Source organism: Syngnathoides biaculeatus, chromosome 22 (assembly GCF_019802595.1).
Source record: "Syngnathoides biaculeatus isolate LvHL_M chromosome 22, ASM1980259v1, whole genome shotgun sequence".
Taxonomy (NCBI): Eukaryota; Metazoa; Chordata; class Actinopteri; order Syngnathiformes; family Syngnathidae; genus Syngnathoides; species Syngnathoides biaculeatus.
The window spans coordinates 10,103,376-10,125,397 of record NC_084661.1 but is presented as its reverse complement, the minus strand read 5'-3'; the positions used below and the strand labels follow the sequence as shown (position 1 = coordinate 10,125,397).

Below are 22,022 nucleotides of genomic sequence, written 5' to 3'. Positions count from 1 at the left end.
TAATAATAGTTTAAAAAACGAAACGAAACGATATTTATATGTATTCACCTATTCCCCAACAAAACTGATGATGGAGGTTTTCGTTGCTCACGAGACATAATTATACAAAAAACTCAACGAAGTAAAATGTAAAATATTCAATTCATATTACCTCAAAGAATAAATGTCTGTAAAAAGACAAATATACCATTAAATAATTTCTTAATAAACAGTATATTTTTTAATTTCGTCAGAATAACATTTCGTCAATTTATATGGATCATTTTATGATTATTATTATTAGTCATTTACCCTTAATTTTCCCTCTCATATAGCTGAATAATTTGTTGCAAGTTAGGGTTTAATAGCAACGAGCATGGGAGTATCATTTTAAATCTTTAATTGAATTTATTTCATTAAAATTAAAAAAGTACGCCCAAAAAAATCACAGAAAATAGAAATGAGCAAAACCATGTCAGTATCGATGACAGCAAGGCAACTGTTAAAAGAGTGAACGTAAAACGAATAAATAAATAAATTAAAAACACACGAGGAAGCAAGTTGTCCTAGTGGTTTGAAAAATCTGCCTCGCAGGTCTGAAGGTACTCCAGCATCCTCCAAAATTCCAAAAACACTAGAATCTAGTTTGCTGAGAGAAGGCCAGCACTTCTGACAATGAAGAAACGAACGACAATAAAAAGATATATATTTTTTTTAAACAAATGTGAACAAGACACAGAGCGGACATGTAACGATCTTTGGCGTCTTGCGGGGACGATGATGTCACCGTCCAGACTTCCTGGCGTGTGAGTCTCGCGTAGCTCAAATCAAAATGACGCTCAGTGTCGGCGCGGTCGCTGCTGGGCCCCCGTGGAGGCTGCGGCGGTGGTGGAGATGTAGAGCGGCGGCTGGGGCTGCCGCAGGAAGGGGGCGCGCTTCAGGTTGTTCACTTGGGTTGCAGCGATTTCTGAGTTGGGGCCTGCAAATGGGGGGAAAAAAGAGCCACAAGTCCTAAAAAACACAATTTTGGGGGGTTTCCTTTCTCTGTTTTAGCTTAGTGTAGCGATTTATTGGTTACTGTTAGCCTTGATGTTAGCATACCTGCTTGCTGGCTGCCCATCGGTACCCTGACTTTGGCAAGAGGCGGGACTCCTCTGAACTGGGGCCGTAGAAGCGGGACCTGGGACTCACCGCTGACGTGCAGGTGAGCGTCTGACGTGCTGTCCAAAGGACGGAACCTTCCAGCCGTGCTCGTTTTGGACTGAGGTAGCTGCGTGTGAAAGTGGGTGAAAAGTCAGCTAATTTCAAACGATTGTAGCGCCGGAGAAAAGGAGTCGGAGGCGGAGTGTCGGACACAGGAACAGAACTTGCTTTATTGTTCGACATCAAAAAACTCCTCGCATAACGGCGGGAACTCTGTTAACCTTTGCTCCGGAAGCGCAACAACAAAAACAGTCCGTGCGGAACCCCGCACCCCAACTCGAGGTCCCGCGGGTGAATTATGTAAACACCACACAAGCCCCCCCAGAATTCACCCATAGTCAAAATTCTTGTGCCGTGGAGGGATGATGACCCGACCCCGGCGGGTGTGCACTGTAGGGGCCGAGGGGGGCGGGGCCGCACTGTCCATTGAGTCACAGGACAAGGGCTCAGGCGGGGTCAAGGGTACCCCGGCAGGCGCAGGGGCACAGGGCAAAGGGGGACGACCCCGGCGCGGGGGGAGGGCCAACCCCAAAGGCTGGGCAATGTCCAGGTGCGCGGGTTTGACCCTGTCCACGGAAACATTCTCGGGTCTGCCGCCAATGTCCACGAGCAGGCTCTTATCCCCGTGCTCCAGGACCCTGAACGGCCCGTCGTATCGGGGGCGGAGAGGTCCACGGTGGGCGTCATGACGGACAAACACAAAATCCGCAGAGCGCAGGTGACAGGGCAGCCGGGCAGCTGGGGTGCCATGTTGCGACGTGGGAACCGGCGCGAACCCTTTTGCGGCCTCCAGCAGGGAGGACCGTTGCCTGGCTGCGGACCAGGGCGCTGTGGCGTCCGGGATGAATTCGCCGGGGACCCGCAGTGGCTGGCCGTAGACGAGTTCGGCGGATGAGGACAACAGGTCCTCCTTGGGAGCGCACCTGAGGCCGAGCATGACCCACGGGAGCTTATCCAACCAGTTGCCGTCCGTCAAGCCGGCACGCAGGGCTGCTTTCATGGAGCGGTGGAACCGCTCGCAAAGACCGTTCGCCTGGGGGTGATAGGCGGTAGTGCGGTGCAGCTTGACCCCCAAACTCTCAGCGACTGCGTTCCAGAGTTCAGAGGTAAACTGAGGGCCACGATCTGAGGAAAGGTCGCACGGTGTCCCGAAGCGTGCAACCCACGTGCCGATGAACGCCCGGGCCACGTCTGACGACGTTGTCGAGGAGAGGGGAACGGCTTCGGGCCAGCGGGTCGTCCTGTCCACCATGGTGAGCCTTGATCCCAGCATACTTATCTCGGGCCGGGGGAGAGGTGATGAAGTTCACTGCTCTGGCCGCCGTTGAGCTCCCGAGTGCTGAGACAACGTGGTAGTAACGCGTGGAATCATCTGAGATCCCGCGGAGGGCGAACTGAGCCTCAGTCTGTGCGAACCACGCTGCCGCGGACGTCTCCCAAAACTCCGGCAATTTGAGGATGGCGGTTGCCATGTTCGTTTCAGTCTCGAAAACGCCGGGACTGACGTCGGGGTCACCAGTGTAGCGCCGGAGAAAAGGAGTCGGAGGCGGAGTGTCGGACACAGGAACAGAACTTGCTTTATTGTTCGACATCAAAAAACTCCTCGCATAACGGCGGGAACTCTGTTAACCTTTGCTCCGGAAGCGCAACAACAAAAACAGTCCGTGCGGAACCCCGCACCCCAACTCGAGGTCCCGCGGGTGAATTATGTAAACACCACACGATTATATATTCGCGGTCATGAGGTAGCTGAATGTTTAGGGCTGTGGTGCGTTCACTTACTGCTTGTCCAGTGACCTCAAAAGAGCGCGAGCGCCTCTTTTTGCGACGCGCCTCAAGGTCTCCGTCTCGTGGCGTTTGGTTCTTGCCGGTGAGCTTCTGGTTCCGCGTCCAAGTGGCCTGCAAGCCGGGACCCTCGCCGGTGCTGCTGGACAGGTTGTCGTCCGAGGTGGCGTGCTTGAGCTCCGGGCTGGGTTGTCTGCCGCGCCGGAGCGGCAGACCACTGGGGGGCGGGTCACTGCCAACAAAACTACTCCTCGGTTTGGCGGGCTCCGAGGGAGACGGCGCGGGTGGCAAGCGCAAGGCCTCCACCTCTCGGGCTTTGGAGCGCCGCCGTGCCGCCTTCACCGAAATGTTCTGCACGCCGTGGAGGATCTGTTGCCTTTCTACGGATAAAAACAGAAACATTTGTTCGCTTTTCAGGCGCGTCAACCAAGGGAGATCCTTGTCAGGTATTTTACCATTTCGGGAAAGCGGCGCATCGGCCCCCGCCTCGCTGCTTTCGGGCGATGAGTCGAGGTGGCTGCTGACGCTGTGGCTGAGGTGAGTGTAGCTCAGCGAGCTTACAGGAGCCAGCGGTTGCAGCTGCACAGGCAGAAATATTCGGTGGTTACAGGTTACAGACTTCCTGTATATGTCACATAACGAACAATACAAAAGGTCAATGACACTCAGTAAAAAAAAATATTCTTTATGACTGTGGTCTTTGGACAAAAGATGAATTCATTTCTATCCTTTATACGGTACGATATATGCGAGCTCGAACATAGCCTAATCGTCAAATATGGTTTTGTTTGGGGGCTCTGTGGTGAAATCTTGCTTAAAAAAATACATTGTAAACATTCATAGTACCTACTGGTGCTTTCCAGTTTCGTATATTCGTTTTTTTGTCATGTGGTGGCTTAATATTTTATATGAGTGAGTTGATACCACATTCCATGCATTTGGTCTGTACACTAAATGTTTCCTCTTCAAATAATTCCACTCACCTCTCTGTTGCCCTTCCCATTGATGTGGATGGGGGGCGGGGTCATCACAGCCGATATTTTCATGTGACGCCCATGAGCGATGTTCCTGAAAACTCTGTCACTGTCCCTGACACCAGAGAGAAAAACAAGACCCTTGTAGGAATTGCGGTTGCTTGTTGCCGTGGTTCTTGTCAACGTGTCCTCACTGTTCCGGCTCAGGCAAAATGGGGGGCAACGTGTGGCGGCGAAGTGCGGCGTGTCCTCGCCTTTCGTCAGGGCGTACGCTCTCCTGGTCCGAGTCCAGGTCTTGCATGGTATCGCGAGCCTGAGGGGACAGGCCGATCTTGGGTAGGGAGCCCCCCTGAAAACATGTGTTAGGATTCATATTACAGGAGCAGACTTCAGTTTTGTTTGGGTCTTGTATGAGAACCTGGACCAGACTTGGCTTAGAGCTCTTGTCCTGCTCCATGCATTTTTTTCTGGGTCCCATCAAAACATAATCATATTCTATACTTTTCTGTCTTATATTATCCTACTCTGGCCTTTCCTTTTTTTCCTACTTATTTATAATTCAGATAACAGCCGAAGACTTCAGGTTAACACAGTCTGGCTCATCTTTAAGGACCTGGATTTTTTTTTTACCGCTCTTGTTCAGTCCTGTCGTCTTTTTTTTTAGTCAATGCCTGCATTTCACACACAAATATATGATATGCCCGCATCCAGGATTGAACCTGAGGGAGTTTGTGTCACGAGCCCCCCTGAAAATTTAGCGTTATCATTCCCATTAGATGAGTACACTTCAGGTTTGGTTACTCTTTTATAAAGGACCTAGTAGTCCAGTAGTAGTAGTCTAAAGATCCAGTCCTGTTTGTCTTAACCTGTCCTATCTTTTTTTTTTTCTTCTAATTATTCACCTTTTAGATTCTCGGAAAAGTTTTCAGGTTCTCACCAATAGCGGCTCATTCATGAGGACCTGGAACTGGCTTATTGTTCCCATCCTGTTTTGTCATGTCCTGTCTGCATGCATCCTTCATGGTGTTGCAATCCTACCTGGCCAAGACAATCTTGAAAAGAGTCGACCTCATTCAGAGGGAACTTCAGAGTCCCACCGCCATCTTGGGACTCAAGTGGCTCGTCCTTAAGGACCTGGCTTGGTTTACTGCTGCTGTTCTATCTTATCCTGTCCTTTTCTGTCCTGAACCATGTTCTACAAATAAATCAAGAGAATAAAGGAACCCCCACAAGTAAGGTTACTTACTTCTTTTTTGAATGTACCTTGATTCTGTGGTGGATGGTTTCCTGATCCAGAGCTGCGGCTCTGTCCAATTTTCTCTCATCTCGTTCTCTGGTGTACATATCGTAGAGCTCCTGGAGGTGGGGTGGCACGAGCAGACTGTGGTCTTCAGAGAGAACATGTCAGTCAGTCAGGAGATCATGATCATCCGCAGTTCTGATGCAGGATTTGGTACTGACCATCAATGAACTGCCGCTGCTGTTGAATGAGCTCGTCGCAGAGGTGCCGGTGCATCTCAAAGCGGCGGACCACAAAGTTCTTCTGTCGGATCACGTTGTCCTTCAACAGAGCGTGCGACTGCATCTCCGCATTCTCGATCTCGAGCTCGTGGACTTTGCACAGGAGGCCCAGGACCTCACGCTGCTCATCTGAGCTGACTCGCCGTGGCAGCAGCTCCTCCAGTTGCCGGGCTTGGTCACGGAGCACCAAGAACCGGCGCTCTAGCAGCACCTTGAGACAGAAAAGGAAAATCCATCAAATCCCTACACAGACAATACAGTTCTGTATTGTTCCTTGAACAACGCAAACTGTGCTACGAGAGTCCTCCACCAAGTCTTAGTAGAACAAGAACTCAAGATCTTCAAGTGATTACTTACTGCAAAGGTTTTCTGAAAAAAGACTGGTTTTGATCATTATAGTCTAGACGAGACACTCAAAATGCAACACAATGATTACTATTTTGTACCATTTCAAGAATAAGATCAAGAACTACCTAGCTTCGGAATTTAAATGTTCACTCGGTTGCTGTTTTGTTTCCTTCCTGTCCTCTGGTCATCATCAAAAATGATCCTTCCAGATTTAAATCAATTTTTTTTAACTGAACCAACCACGTGAGGATAAGTAGATCTTTTGAAGACCTTCTGTTTGTGGAGCTTCTTCTGCTCCGCCATGAGGGCCACCAGGTTCTCTCTGGCCACGGTAACCTCCTCCGTCTCTGTGGCGTCGGTCGGAGATTCCTGTGAGTCCGAGTCCTTCTCGCTGTCATCCTTTCCGGCACTTTCCTTCCGCCTTTCGGCACGCCACTTCCGTCGTCGCCTGCTCCGTTCTTGCTCCCAGCTGTAGATAAAGCTTCACGTGAACATGCCGAGTCGGTCACATATTCTCTGCGGTTTTTCCCAGTTAGGGAAAACATTTTTTTTTTTAGACTCACTCTGCAATGGTGAGCAGCTGCTTGGTGGTGTCCATCTGGATCTCGGCGTTGCTGGTCTCCAGCTCCATCAGGTTCCGGCGGACATCCATCTGCTGGCGGAATGCGTCTAGGAGCTGCTCCCTCAGCTGCTCCATCTCAACCCGACTCTGCTGGCAGGAGTGCGCCTTGACTTCAGCTGGGAGAGGACAACGAACGGGAAAATTTAGAACCGTGATTGTTTTCAGTTGATGACACGGTGAAAGGAGGCAGCAGAAGAGAGGATCATTCGAGAATTTTTCATCCCTTCCATGGAATTTATTTAATTTTTGCTTTGTTTATCTGGCTGTTGGAGCGAGGAGGTTGGAGCGCTTCACCTTGGACGTGGCGGATGTCGGCCCGCTCGGAGGTCAGCTGGCGGCTGGCCTGATCGGCAATCATCTTCTTGAGCCGCTCGATCTCACAGCGGAGGTCCGAGATGATGTTGGTGTACTGAGCGATGTGGTAGGACACGTTGATCAGGTTCTTCTTCACCTGGGGCGCACACAACCGTGACAGATTATTATTGTTATGATTTTGAAGAAGGTAAAATTTAGAACAAGGCGCTGTCTCGCAATCAGCTGGTCTTAAAATAGTGTGTATTACTTTTAAAAACCAATAGATGGCACTTCTGTTACATTAATGTAACAACCAAGCCCAAGCAGAATTTTTTTTTTGGATTATGTTTTAATAATGTTATTATGACGTCATTGTCATTTGTCATCAGCTTTTTTTAAATTCTATTTTTTGGGATGATCTCATTTCTTTTTCTTTGCTAATTTGCTTGCTAGTTTTTCTATGCTAAAATAACTCTGGGAAAAAAAAGAAGAAAAAATGCTTTGTCAATTTAATGTTGAAATAATATTTTCCCAGCTCACCCGCGTGCGAATACTTTTGGCACGGTCAGCGTACGTTAACGTGTTGCGGGACTCCTCAAAGGCCACGGAGGCGGGGCTAATGTGAGCGATCATGACGGTTCGACTGTTCCCTCCCAAAGAGTCCTGTTAATCAACGACATCATCAATCAACAACGTCCCCGCCCCCTCCCACTCCCAACGAAAGGTCAAATGAGCGTCATCATTAGCGATCAATACCTTGAGCAGTCGGGTCAGCTTGCTGTCTCGATAGTTTACGTACTTGTTGCCGTTTTTGTCGCTCAGAGCGTTGATGCAGTTGCCCAACGCCAAGAGGGAGCGGTTAATGTGGGCGCCTTCTTTTAACCTCTGACCCCGATTCTGGGTCTGATTGACAGGCAGACGTTAATCCATCGAAAAATCAATCAATCAATAATACCCGCACGCAAGCGCGCACACGCACCTGCGCCGCCCGTTCGGAGCCGGCCAGATCGATCATAAAGAGGCGGGCGAAGCGGACCTCCTGCAGGACGTCCCTGCAGCGACTTTGCTGCTTGACCGCCACCTGCAACACCGCGTGAGAGCGTGACGACGTCCGGTTGGCTGCGGTGGGCTCCTGCGTGCGCTGCTTGTTGCCCTTGATCAGCAGCTCCATGATCTGCGACCCGTAAAGGCCCATTTGTCAATTGTGGTGCTCGTGCAGCGTGGGATTCGAAAAGGACCGGGAACGACCTCTTGAGCGTTGATGGTGGACACTTCCGTGATGCCCGCCACTTGAATCTCTCCTTTGGCATCCTCTCTAAGGTCCAGGAAGCCCGAAGACGGGTTGAGCAGGTCCCGGATCATCTCGTTGTAGATCTACGATCATATTGAGAGCAAAGGATATATTTGACAAAAAACAGGTTGCTATTATTTCCTTATTATATTTGACTACAGTCCGATAATGTTAAAAATATTACTTTTACCACTACTATGATTAAAAAAATATTCTTGCAATATCTATATTTTTTTATCTTTTTGAAAAAAATCCAACTACCATGGGGGATAATGAAAAAGTGCAAAATGTGTCCTTTTTCATTGTTTCTTGTGTTGTTTTTTTTATACTTCCTTGACAGAAAATACCACAAATGATTGTTTTTTTTTTTTTTAAAAAAAGGAATAATCCCGTATGAAAGTTAAAAAATATGACTTTAGTCTCACAATCTAGTTAACTTCTATCTTGAAAAAAATGAGGAATTATTTTTAAAAATAGAAATGTACTCTTGTAAAATAAAAAAAAGACTTGAGTTAAATTTGTGCATGCTTTGTACCTAAAAAAAATTCAATTTTCATCAAAACATTATTCTTATTTTTTTTATTTTGAAAAAATTGTTACTCATTTATTCTTATTTCTAGTTTATGACTTTATTCTTGTACAGTTACCACTTATCTAATGGATATCTAACCGCTTATGGATTATATATATATATAGCAACTGTACACTGTACACCAGGGGTGTCAAAGTCATTTTTGTCACGGGCTACATTGTAGTTAGGCCTGTTATGACTGTGAAACCATAAAAATATTTAATCACCTCATTATGTTTTTCCATGAAATTTTGGTACAGATTTTAGCAAGAATCACGGATTATTTGCCTTCGTGGGCCACATAAAATTATGTGGTGGGCCGGATCTGGCCCCCAGGCCTTGAGTTTGATACCTGTGCTGTACACCATATTTTTTCCCCTTAGTGAATAGAGTCATTGTGAAAATATGGCTATAAAGCTATAATTGTGCATTTGGGCTATTCTGCGGAGGCTGTAAAAAAACCTTTCAAGCCCTTCACTGCCTGGAAACAGCAGCAAACACGTCCGCGTTCATCTAGAACCATCCGCACGACACACACGCAACAACACACTTTTCCACACGCCAGCTTCAGTAACGAGCGCCTAATGACAGCCGCACAATGAAAAGACATTTCAATATCGGATGTGGCCAAGACGCCGCTCAGTGGGAGTAATCGTTCGCGGAAAAATGACACACAGCCTCCCGCTGAAGGCAGGATTCCGTTTATACTTGTTATATGGAAAAATTTCACACAAAAGTAGTCATTATTTTTGTCATTAGCTTCTTAGTTTTTGGGGAATTTAAAACAATCATCGGTCCCACCTCCAAATAAGACATGGAGACGCTGTACATCATGTCGTCGCTGGTCTCCTCGATGGCCCGGAAGAGGTCGTTGAGGGTGCGGACGTAGATGCCGTGCTCCTTGTCGGTGCCCAGCATGGTGTACGTTTTCCCACAACCTGAGGCGACTCGTATTATAGTATGACAGCGACTTCTCAGAAGACCACCTCAACTGTTTTCCGTTCTCTTTGTCGCGAAAAATGAAGCGAAAAGACATATCTAGCGTCGTCAAGGGTCATATAGCAAATGTAACCTGTGGGTCCGTAGGCGAACACGGTGGCGTTGTAGCCGGATATGAGGCCCTCGATCAGGCCTTTGGTGGTGGCGCGGTACACTTCCTCCTGCACACGGAGCAAACGTGACTTTGGTGGCTCTCCTGGGGAAATAAATTGATATATTTCTGTCTGTGTTTTTAAGACTCACCTGACTGGCCGAGTAATCGAAGGCCACGTCGAAGACGTAGCTCTTTTCCCTGGAGCGGTTGGCCCGCAGGACGTCATCGGGATCCTCCATGGGGTCCATCAGGATCACCATCTAGAGAGGAGTGAAAAAACAAATGCTGTTTATGTCATCCAATAATAATAATAATAATAAAATCACTGCTCAGATCACACGCACATGGATGGAAACTAAAAAGTTTCACTACTTCTCTTTGAGGCATTTGTTTAGTACTTGGGGTTCAGATCTGTTTGCGATTGGACAAAATCAAAACCAAAATGGCCAACTTCCTGTGTCTTTTTGACCATGGCTTCTGAAGAGATTTTTATAGGTGTACTCATGATTGACAACCATCCATCCATTTTCTTCGCCGCTTATCCTCAAGAAGGTCACAGGGAGTGCTGGAGCCTATCCCAGCTGTCAACAGGCAGGAGGCGGGGTACAGCCTGAACTGGTTTCCGGCCAATCGCAGGGCACATCGAGACAAACAGCCGCACTTACAATCACACCTAAGGGCAATTTAGAGTGTCCAATTAATGTTGCATGTTTTTGGAATGCGGGAGGAAACTGGAGTGCCCGGAGGAAACCCACGCTGGCACAACATGCAAACTCCATGGAGTTTTGTCGCTGGTATTTGCTGGTTTGTTGCGTTGCATTTAGTGCATGTTAGATTCTCCACTATTTAGAGTAAGTCTAAGTGTAGAGCTCTCCTTGTCACAGCGAGTCTGTGCCCTTTTGTTTATTCACGTCTTGTCAAGTCTAGTTTGTTCATAGTCATCAGACCTTGTTCCATGGTTTTGGATCCTGCCTTCAGTCTAGCGATTTTGTGCCTCTGCCTAGTCAGACTGCTACACCGCATATGACCTTGCTTTGGAATAAAACCAGGCTCAACACCATGCCTTCGTCTCGGAGTCCTGCATTTGGGTCTGCCCCCGTGCCGCTGGTCCGTGATAGCGTTAGGGTTTCACGTTAGGATTTTGGGCCAAGATTAGGGTTCTAAATTTAGTCACAAACATAGGTTAGGGATTAATATGAGGGTTTCATGCTGATTTGTGGGTGTGAATGTGGGGTTTCTGACGATTTGAGACAGAGTTAGGGTTTCAACTACCCTAATCCTGGTTTCAAGCCCAAATGGAATACCTAGCCTCATGTTAAAACCCTAATTTAAAATTTTGCACAGAATCCTGTGAAACCCTAATCCTGGTTTGAAACTTTACTACGAAACCGTAACCCTATTTTGAAACCCTCGTATTAATCCCTAAACCAGGTTTAAAACCCCGACTCAAACCAAGCCTTGAAACCCGAATTGAAAACTACAATCCCGTCTTGAAAACCCATTTAGACACTCCCGCTCGTTTAAGTCGGGTGGAATTTGTTTCGTCATGGGGAAATTATTATTATTAATAATTATTAATTATTATAATTCAGTCAACAAGTAGATGCTGAACAGCAGTTGTAGAAGATAATGCTTTCACACACGCACACACACACGCGCGTGGTAATAGACAAAAAAAAAAACAAGGTCAAAATGGACGGACGTCATCGTTTACAATTTTATAGCTCATTGTTCGTCTGTTGTCTTTATGACGCTGGCCTCCAAGGTCACGGGGTCAGTCGTTTCCTTTTTTTTTTTTCAAACGTGTGCTGGCAAGATTAAGACCAGCGCTTTTGTGTGTGCGTGCGTGTGTGTCTGTGTGTGTTCGCGTCTCTATCTGCATGGCACGTCCATCTGCCGTCTTATTCCTCTGCTGCCATGGGGACGGCGTGTTTTCAGCAAAATGTAAAAATGGGGACAATGTGCACAATCTGAAGATCTGGAGCGATGACCGGCAACACGGCGTGCTATCGGTTAGCCGGTGTGCTTCACAGTTCTGAGTCCAGGGTTCGAATTAAGGCCGATTGTCATTGTTGTGTGTACATTCAAGCCCCGCCTACTCATTGTTGTCATATTGCAAATTCAACTTAACACTTTCTATAAAACCGGCGTAAGCAACTTGGTGCCCATTGTGATTTTCTCGGAATAATGGAAAAGTGATCATTTGAAAATGTAAATACTTGCAGAGATTTATAGAAATAAATGCTGTAAACATTGCTTCCAATTTGGTTAAATGATTGTTCAGAAATACAGTGAACACATTGTGACAAGTTTCTAGATGAATAAATATCATTATTGGAAATAACAGATAGCTATGGACGTAAAAAGTGGTCCCAAGGAAAGACGAAGATGTTTGTTTGACAGGGAGGAGCCAAGTTTAGAATGGGTTGTTAGTGGAAGTTACAAAATGTTTTTGTTGTATGTGCTTTGAAGTTTTTTTTTTTTTTAAAAATCAAATAACTTGTGTCATTTAATTTTTTAAGGTGTAATACTGTAAAATTAGTTCAATATGTATGGATTTGGGGATAAGAGTTTGATTTATTCACGGTTTAAACTTCAAAAATGGCCATTTATCAACATTTTTCACGGCACGGTGGTTCAGCTGGTAAAGCGTTGGCCTCACAATGCTGAGGACCCGGGTTCGATCCCGGACCCGCCTGTGTGGAGTTTGCATGTTATCCCCGTGGCTGCGTGGGTTTCCTCCGGGCACTCTGGTATCCTCCCACATCCCAAAAACATGCAACATTAATTGGACACCCTAAATTGCTCATAGGTGTGAGTGTGAGTACGGCTGTCTGTCTCTATGTGCCCTGCGATTGGCTGGTAACCAGCTTGGGGTGTACACCGCCTCTTGCCGTTGACAGCTGGGATGGGCTCCAGCACTCCCCATGACCCTTGTGAGGATAAGCAGCAAAGAAAATGGATATTATTATTTTTCAGCATTCCTGACAGGGATTTACCGTACCATCCATTTAAGCAAAGCAACGAATACTCTAAATTGATGCAGTATGACTGTGGTGTGTACCACAAGAGTGCTTTTATTGAGTTATTAAGATTTTTATAAAAGTATACGATCGAAAGATGTCTGTCGACCTGATCTGCAGTGAAACAGCAACACCCCAGACAAACGAGTGTGCACACTGCCAATGACTTTTTATTTCATCCTATCCGTTTTCGGAAGCTTATATGCTATCTTCCAAAACAGAAAAGGCCACAAAAGAAAGAAAGCGCCGCCGTTGACCTTTTCCCGAAATGCAACCAACGCGTTGGAAAGTTATCGGTTATCCGATAGAAAAGGCCAGCGGCTGCCCTCCGTGCGCCCCGACAATGCCGGCCCGGATCTCCTTTCAAGTGCGGCGGCGTCTCGCCGCGGTCACGTAAGACGTCTGCCTCGGCCCGTTGCGCGTGTTGAAGCACACGCGTGACAAAAAAAAAAAGTCCACGCTGACGTTGTCAAACGTCACAACTGTAACTGCTGTAATGTTAATATTTTGAGGCAGAACCAACATGGCACTGATAATTTACCCTTTCAACCCGCACTTCTTGCTATTCTCAACGGGTGTTAAACTCAAGGCCCAGGGGCCAGATCTGGGCCGCTACGTAATTTTTTTGTGGCCTACGACGGCAAGTCACGTGTGTCAACTTCCAAGATTCTTGTGTACTGAAATTTCAAGTTGTCAAATCATAAATGATAATTATGAGATATTGCAAGCATTTTTGTGTTACCAAACATCAACAAAAGTTGGCAAAAAAATCATTACCCTTGATTTCTGATTCCAAAACTAGTTCATAAATTCCATATGAAAAAAATTAGGAGGCGATCAAAGAATTTTATGGTTTCGGTCATAACGGCCCTCTGAGGGAAATCATAACTACAAAAAAATGAGTTTGACTCCTTAGACCTACATGGATATACAAGGCCAAAACGTAGCTAAATATATTGTGCAAAATAAAACAACAGTCCTAATCCACTGCAATAATAACTATAATAAGTGTCGTTGTCATACATTAATTCATAGTAAATATTTTATGAGCGGGGGACGACATCAAATGAATCATTGATGGGATCTGCTTCCTTTCAGATCGTTAGAGACACCATAGATAGGAAGAAAATGACATTGTCCACCAGAGGAAAGTAGGGGAGGTAGTAAAATTATCATTGAAGCTCCATCCCATAATAAAAACCCGCCTCCCTGCAGGCTATCAATGAACCCTGCAGTGGACTTGCAACCGTTTTCAAGTCAAATGAGAACAAGAACTCACCGCGATGAGTGCATGTGCTCCTCATCCGGGATGATAAGAGCGAAAATGTGTCCTGTCCCGGATTGCCACTTCACTAGTCCTGAGCCCCCTTGAGGGTCCCACTCGGCACCCACTCCTCACTTCCAACCTCGCCGGTTGAGGCAGAGAAAAAAAGGAAACATTTATGACTGCGCGACTGGACCTTTTCCTTTCAAGCAAGAAGGGAAAATGCATCCAGAAGATGTTAACTACAACAAAAAGTTAAATAAATTGCATTATATAAACCACTCAAATAAAAGGAAATGAAGTTACGTATACTAGATATAATAAATTACTCATACTAAAATTAAAAACAAAACAAATAAAAAAAAATGTACTTGAGGCGATCAAGTGCATCAATTAGAAAATGAGCCACATGCTGCTTCACCAAGACACATATCTTATTACCTGATCACATGCAGCCTGGTACATTTCCATTGTGAAGCGCAGTGGGCCTCAAACTTTTTAGACCGAGTACCACCTAAAAAATACTTTGCCGTTCAAGTTCTATCAACATGACCATTATAAAATACAGTGGTGTTATTAGCGGAAATGGCATATTTCATCCTAGAGACCCCAAGACAACCAAATCCACTTTTAAATACGTGACCCCGAAGCATTTAAACATCCATACCTTCATTTTCTTAGCCGCCTATCCTCACAAGGGTCACGGGGAGTGCTGGAGCCTATCCCAGCTGTCAACGGGTACATCCTGAATTGGTTGCCAACGCTTGAAATACCTCAACATTATGATTTATGATATGACAATTTCAAATTTTGGTACAAATTTGAACAAGGATCACGGAAATTGACATATATGATTTGCCACCGCGGACCACATAAAATCATGTGGTGGGCTGGATCTGGCCCCTGGGCCTTGAGTTTGACACCTGTGCCCTAACCCTTGAACTCTTATGGTGACAATGAACACCTGGCTTGAAGCCATTGTTTGAATTCATTACTCCTTCCTTGGATACCTAATTTGGAATCTAACCTATTCCCATCGCCATCCATTTTCTTTGCCGCTTATCCTCACAACAATAAACAATCACTCTTGGGGCAATTTAGAGTGTCCAATTCATGTTGCATGTTTTTGGGATGTGGGAGGAAACCGGAGCGCCCACATGGAGAAACCCCACGCAGGCACGGGGAACGGGATCGAACCCGGGTCCTCAGAACTGTGAGGCCAACGCATATACCAGCTGATCCACCGTTCCGCCCCGTTTAAACATCCGGACTTTATTTTAGATAAAGCACAGGCACTTCAAATGGTGAGCTGACTTCCATTCACCATGAGTTTCAGTACAATCGGTAATTGCTGAAGACACCCCCATCCCAAAGATTACAGTTGTTTATTTTTAATTCCCAATTCAGTCGTATAGCTTATAGGGCACACGAACAGTTGGAAACGCAGCGAAATGACTAATCTTGATGTCATTTGTTGCTCCGTGCAGGAAAACAAAGCCCGAAAACCCAAAAAAGTGCCCGCTCGTTTACTCGTAATCCTGCATAAAGGACAGACAAACAGCGCAGAATAACCCTCTTTGGACGGACGGGATAAGGAGCGCAGGGAAGATGATCCACTTTCCCGGATCAGATCGTCTATTTGCGCCCGCTCGGGAGGAAAAAAGAAGCTCGTCCGCTGCCTTTTTAGCAGCCTCTCTCATCTCGCTTTTGAAGCGCCTATTCCAACACTCGTATAAACAGCGTGTTAACTAGGTCACATTTGCAACGACGACAAAGAGGAAGAGTCAAGTTGTGCCACTTGAAGCTCTTTTTTTTTTTTTTTTTTGACCCCTGAAAAAAATTTTTAATAGAGCAAAAAGACCTGAGATGTTCCTTTCTTGTCATAATAAGAGCATCCATTCTCCTCCACGATGGATACGCAGGACAGAATACACTCGCCCAAGCACACTTTGTCATTGTCAAAGTCTTAGAAATATAAAATCTAAATAAATAAAATCAAAGAGTGATGATGCCAAAACATGGGAATATATGAACAGGACAGTGACAACACAATTAAAGGAGTCATGTAAAAAAAAAAAAACAATTAATAAAATAATAATAAAATATATATAAATATATATCCTATATATATTAAAATAAAGCAAAAAAGATTTGAAAAATAACAATATTAAATAATAGAATAAATGATGACAAGAGCACATAAAAATAAATATAAAAAATAAAATACGTGTCATAAAATGAATGTAATGTATATATATATATATATATAATATATATATATATATATATATATATATATATATATATAAAAGTACTGGTTTCCCCTCATTCTCACCATACGTGAGGAGGCAGGAATACAGAGTGATGGGGAGAAGAAGAGGAATAGGAGGACGAGGAAGAAGAAGAGGAAGAAGAAGAAGAAGAAGAAGAAAACCTCTCCACAAACAATGGCCCTGACCTTGTCTGGTGTCTCCATGGCGACCAGGCCCGGGCCATAAAACCTCCCAACTGTGTGCCACTGTCAAAGCCAAAGACCAGTTCGACAGGCTTTCGAAAATACTAAAAACACGTTCTGCGGTGACAATGTTAATACCAGTAGCAGCATGTGGTTGACAATGCAATGCCTTGTTCAGAATGATTTACATTTGTGATCACCAGGCCCATCAATGTTTAGAAGACCGTGTGTAATTACTAGCATACTACACAATTGTTCTTCTGCATTTTCAACACTACGAATGCGCTCATTCATAAATCCTCGCCACTACTACACCCCGGTGGTCGCTGAGTAGCGGTTTTGAGAGAGAGAGAGAGAGAGAGAGAGAGAGAGAGCGAGAGAGAGAGAGAGAGAGAGAGAGAGCGAGAGAGAGAGAGAGAGAGCAGGTGGCAAGGAGGCTTACTTAACCTGAGCCACAAGACGTCCAATCAGCTCATCTCGTCGTTGTGCTCTCTGCCAGGACAGCAACCCCAGCCTAATCTGTCTGAGCTCTACACACGCGCGCCATATGGTCTCCGGGAGCCATGTGGACTTCGTTGAGGGGCTTTGTAAACGGACCTGGGGTGTCAGGTTTGGCGAGGGTGTGGGCAAAAGTATTAGGGATCACTCAACAGGAGAAATTGTACAGCGCGGCGCACAAGGTCTTCTGACGGGCTGTCGCGTTTACACTAAACCTTCAATCGCCTCCTGATAACAAACAAACAATTGTTTACGCTTACGAGTGGGCAACGAGCCACGTGCTGCTTCACCTTTTATCTGATCACATGTAGCAGTCAGCGCTGGTATATTCATGTCACAATAGCATGTTTGTGATCGTAAACTGTAATTTAGCAGGCATTCAAAACAACAAAAACAAACAAAAAAAAAAAAATACCAATAATCCGTTAAACCCCCCCCCGCCCCTCCCAAATAACGTTAGTGTTGTTAGATGAGTAAAATAGTATACCCCCCCAAAAAAATATGCCTTTTTGGCATGTTTTTTTTTGTTGTTGCTTCAATTCAATAGACACTGTGCACCTCCTGGTGTGTGCACTTTGGTCACCGGGGGCAGTGTAATACAGGACTCAGTACCTCCATCCATCTATTTTCTTTGTCGCTTATCCTCACAGGGGTCACAGGAGTGCTGGAGCCAACCAAGCTGTCAACTGGCAGATAGCAGAGTGTACACCCCGAACCGGTTGCCAGTCAGTCACAGGGCAAGTATCAACACCGTCACGGAGCGGGAATCGATCCGAGGCTGCCCGCACCAAAGTCAGGCATGTGTACCACTACACCATCAGATGACTCAGTCCATGTAAATTGGGTAGATCATATCTCAAGTTGCCACTAATTGCTTGATGGACTAGTTTTAGGATATCTAATTCATTCCTTTCCATTTTCTTTGCCGCTTATCCTCACGAGGGTCACGGGGAGTGCCGGAGCCTATCCCAGCTTGGCCTGACCCGCAGTGGGTCTCAAACTTTTTATACCGAGTACCACCTAAAAAATACTTTTCTATTCATGTTCTATCAACATGACCATTATAAAATACAGTGGTGTAGTAGGGCTAAGTGTTATTTGCGGAAATGGCATAGAGAACTCTAGGTAGCCCAAGACATCCAAATCCACTTTTAAATATGTGACCCCATGGGTTAATGCTGTATTATTTTAGGCCACTGTTACATCCATCCATCCATTTTCTTCGCTGTTTATCCTCACGAGGGTCGCGGGGAGTGCTGGAGTCTATCCCAGCTGTCAACGGGCAGGAGGCGGGGTACACCGCGAACTGATTGCCAGCCAATCGCAGGGCACATAGAGACAAACAGCCGCAATCACAATCACACCTAGGGGCAATTTAGAGTGTCAAATTAATGTTGCATGTTTTTGGGATGTGGGAGGAAACCGGAGTGCCCGGAGGAAACCCACGCAGGCAAGCGGAGAACATGCAAACTCCACACAGGCGGGACCGGGATTGAACCCGGGACCTCAGAACTGTGAGGCCAACGCTTTACCATCTGAACCACGGTGGTGCTAATTCATTCAAATGGAGGAATATAAAAGTGTCCCTTGCATCTTTTGATTTATCCATTCATGGCCCAATTTCACGAAAGACTGATGTAGACAATATTACACAGATATTGCAATGTTGCATATGATAAAAATCTGCAAAAGTATTCTCCACAGCATACCCGTCATGTTGTTGTTGTGACCCTTCCCTCTATCCCCTCCATTCATACCTTTCGCCGTAAGCCCTTCTCGTGACAGATTCCCACAATCCCTCCCCGCATCGCTAATGAGCATAAGTAGCGTAAACCGAGCGTCGCCAGCCGTCTCCTCGCAGAGGCAAACATTGCGGTTTTATTGAGGGCGTGCACGTGGGAGCTGTGTCAGCACCGGCGGGGGGTGGGTGGGGGTGGGAGTGGGGGGGGGGGGTAGGGTGGTGCTGGAGTGGGTGGGGTGGGGGTGGGGATTTTCGGGCTCTGGTCCCCAAGTAGTTTTTCTTGATGACGACGATGTCGCATCGCTCGTGTTATCCCTGAGCCTCAATTGAATTACAACCCAGGATGTGGATAAACAAACAAGTCTGATCCTGGGGGCAGGCGGGATTATCCCTTTCTGGAAGTGCTCTCCAGGACACAACACCACCCTTACGTGGAGATGATGATGATGATCACATCCGAGACACCGCAAGTGGGTTGCCTAACCTGTCCCCTGCTAGGAAACTTGTATTTTTTTGGGGTGGGGGTCGGGTGTGTGTGGAGGGGTGGGGGGCGTGCTACATGGGCCTCTTTGCTTAGGGCTCCTATTGTATTGAGAAACACCCTCGATGATGTCGCCATGTCAACTGTCGTCATGCCCGACGCCGTTACTCTACTCGTGCTAGTCACGACGCTCATTAGCGTCCCCGCCGCCACCGCCACCGCGCTCCCTAAACGAGGCCCGCTGGGGGACGGCGTCAAATTGACAACGCCGCAGCTCCGGCTGCACCTCTTTCTCGTGTGACGACAGCGTAGCGGTTCACCTGGCTCGCACCTGGGATGAGTTCCCAGGAAAGACAGAAAACGGAAGGCGGTAACAAACACTGCAAGAGTCCATCCGTGCATCCACTTTCTTCGCCGCTTATCCTCACGAGGGTCGCGGGGAGTGCTGGAGCCTATCCCAGCTGTCAAGGGCACATAGAGACAGCCACACTCACAATCACACATAGGGGCAATTTAAAATGGAGACAACATGCAAACTCCATACAGGCGGGGCCGGGATCGAACCTGGGTCCTCAGAACTGTGAGGACGACACTTTACCAGCAGATCCACCGCACCGCCCACTACAAGATTCATTTTGGTCATTTCCACATTTTAAAAATTCAGCCCCTTAAGTCAGTTTCAAGCTTGTTTTTTTATGCAAAGACCCTCAAGAAAGCCTCAAGAAGCCACATCTGTGCAGGATGTCAGCCATTTTGGATTGAAGTGGCTATTTTAGGGCTGATTCTCGTCATACTCTAGCCCTTAAGCAAGTTTTAGTTAGCAACATGCAACTAACTTGGGTTCTTTATCATGGGCTGACCCCCCCCCCAAAAAAAAAAACAAAAAAAAAACGACATAGAAACTCTGCCATTTTGGTTTTACGTGGCCATTTTAGGGTCCATTAAACAATTTCCAGGGTTCCTTTCAACACACACACAGATGCGACCAGAACTCGGTGAAGCCCACCTGCTCGTCCAGCCGGTGGGCCACGATGGTCGCCGCCTCCTCCTGCTCGCCATCGCTGAGGGGCCGAATCCTCAAAGCCACCTGCACCGGGACGGACGCACAGAAATAAACACCAGGAATTGATTCCTTGCCAGAAAGGGGATAAATTGTACAGAGAGAAAAACTAAAAAAGGGGATGCAGAATACAAAGACTAACAAGGCCGCTGATGTAACAATTATCATGGACACTGAGCTGCCTCTAGACCATCACCCAAGATTCTTTTTGTCACCGGGCAGCTTTCATCTAATGAAAACTACACCCAAGTAAATGCAAATTAGACGCGCGTTCATGAATTAACTGCGAGTTTATCGGTGGCGTCATTGCACTTGCGGTCAGTAGAAAGTGTGTTGGGACATGAGAGGCTCAGTTACGAATGACACAAGCGCTTCAATAATTCACGTGAGCGTTACCAGCCGCTGCACAAACTACTAATCAAGCTTCGATCCACTTGTATTTTTGCAGTTTTTTTTTTTAAATCTGCAAAACAGGGGCAGATTTTTTCCCCAACACTAATTATAGCAATAACTAATATTTTTGCAATGCTATGTGAGAAATTATTGTAAAAAGTTTCCGCTTTTGTAAAAAAAAAAAAAAATCAAATAAATACCTAACTTTTGGGTTTATTCAGATGAGTTCAACCTTTTTGCTCATATGATTTTTAAAATTGAATTCAAAAGAGGTGCCGGGTCAGATGAGGTATTAATAATCATAAAAAAAAACACTCGTGTAAATGTACTGTTTATGTTTACTGTTCAACTAGGTATAACTGAATACATAACCAGCTAATACATATTCCACATGAAATGTATTGGAATGTGATTGTCGTATGTATATCTTAATTATCAGTATGAATTCACACACATCTTAAAATTCTATTGTTGATCATCGCTAATGGGCAGATAATTAAGCTTTTTATTAAAAAAACATCTTAATTCAATGAAATTATGTATTTGCTTTTGACTATTCAGAAAAGGCTAATAAACCCCATTATTTAATCAAGCAACCGCTTATTTTTTCCTTTTACAATAAATTAGGTCGCCATTTATTTCGTGCAAATCCTAAATATTAAATAAATATTAATCCACCAATTTTATGAGTGTTTTGATCAAGTCACTGCTTTGTGGTTGCACCCCACTGGATTAGAAAACCTCATAAAATGTCCCCTCCACATTCGTCTCTTTCTAAAAAGTCAGCATTTGCCTGCTAATGTAAGTGTTATTTAATATAATCATTACAAATGTTGTATATCAAAGTTATACGACGCCTTTTAAAAGTGTCCTAGAGTATTTGTGGCTGACAAACGACGTACAATTGAGTGGTGGAATGGATTCGAACTCACCGTCAGTTGGTGCTCCTTCGACTCTCCGGTGTCCTTCATCCTCACTTCGGCTCACTCACAGCCGAGTTTCGAGTGCATCACACCGGCCTCGCTCGGACATCCCCCGCCGGCCTCCTCCTCCTCCTCCTCCTTGTTGTGGTGGAGCCACCTGCAGCGCGTCGCACTCCTCACCCGGACCTCCTTCTTTATTGTTGTTGTTGGTTTTTTTTTTTTTTTCCTTCTCTTTCTTTCTTTCTTTCTTCACTCCGAGCCTCCGTCCCGCACCGGCTTCAACGCCGCCTTCCCAGCCGGCCCGAGAGCGTCGATGGTCGGCCGCGGGATTGGCGTTTATCCGGTGCTTGACCCGGTGCCAGGTAAGTGCCTCACCTAACCTCGAGTCCGCCGCTTCTTGACTGCTGCTGAGTGACTGTGCGTGCGCGTGCACGTGAGCGCGTCGTCGGTGCGCGCGCACGTCGCCCTTGGAGACGTGGCCGCGGTCAACAGATCGTGCAAAA

At 46.0% G+C, this 22,022-nt stretch overlaps 1 protein-coding gene across 3 annotated transcripts; it reads right to left on the bottom strand.

The window, feature by feature from the left end:
* Positions 1-675: 675 nt before the first annotated feature.
* Positions 676-21,937, bottom strand: kif19 (kinesin family member 19). 3 transcript variants are annotated; one of them, XM_061811093.1, is made up of 20 exons: positions 21,529-21,937; positions 20,150-20,230; positions 9,831-9,941; positions 9,661-9,748; positions 9,390-9,526; positions 7,975-8,100; positions 7,706-7,900; positions 7,483-7,629; positions 7,267-7,389; positions 6,727-6,883; positions 6,374-6,548; positions 6,081-6,291; positions 5,403-5,673; positions 5,205-5,329; positions 4,136-4,290; positions 3,951-4,056; positions 3,423-3,546; positions 2,965-3,347; positions 1,081-1,249; positions 676-958 (listed from the first exon to the last, which is right to left on the bottom strand). In XM_061811093.1, the coding sequence occupies exons 1-20, from the start codon at positions 21,565-21,567 to the stop codon at positions 819-821; spliced, it is 3,063 nt and encodes a 1,020-aa protein (XP_061667077.1). In that variant the 5' UTR covers positions 21,568-21,937; the 3' UTR covers positions 676-818. The 3 variants fall into 3 exon arrangements, with proteins under 3 accessions (XP_061667077.1, XP_061667078.1, XP_061667079.1); XM_061811094.1 differs by having other exon boundaries at positions 6,081-6,279; XM_061811095.1 differs by lacking the exons at positions 20,150-20,230; positions 21,529-21,937 and adding an exon at positions 13,984-14,108.
* Positions 21,938-22,022: the final 85 nt, after the last annotated feature.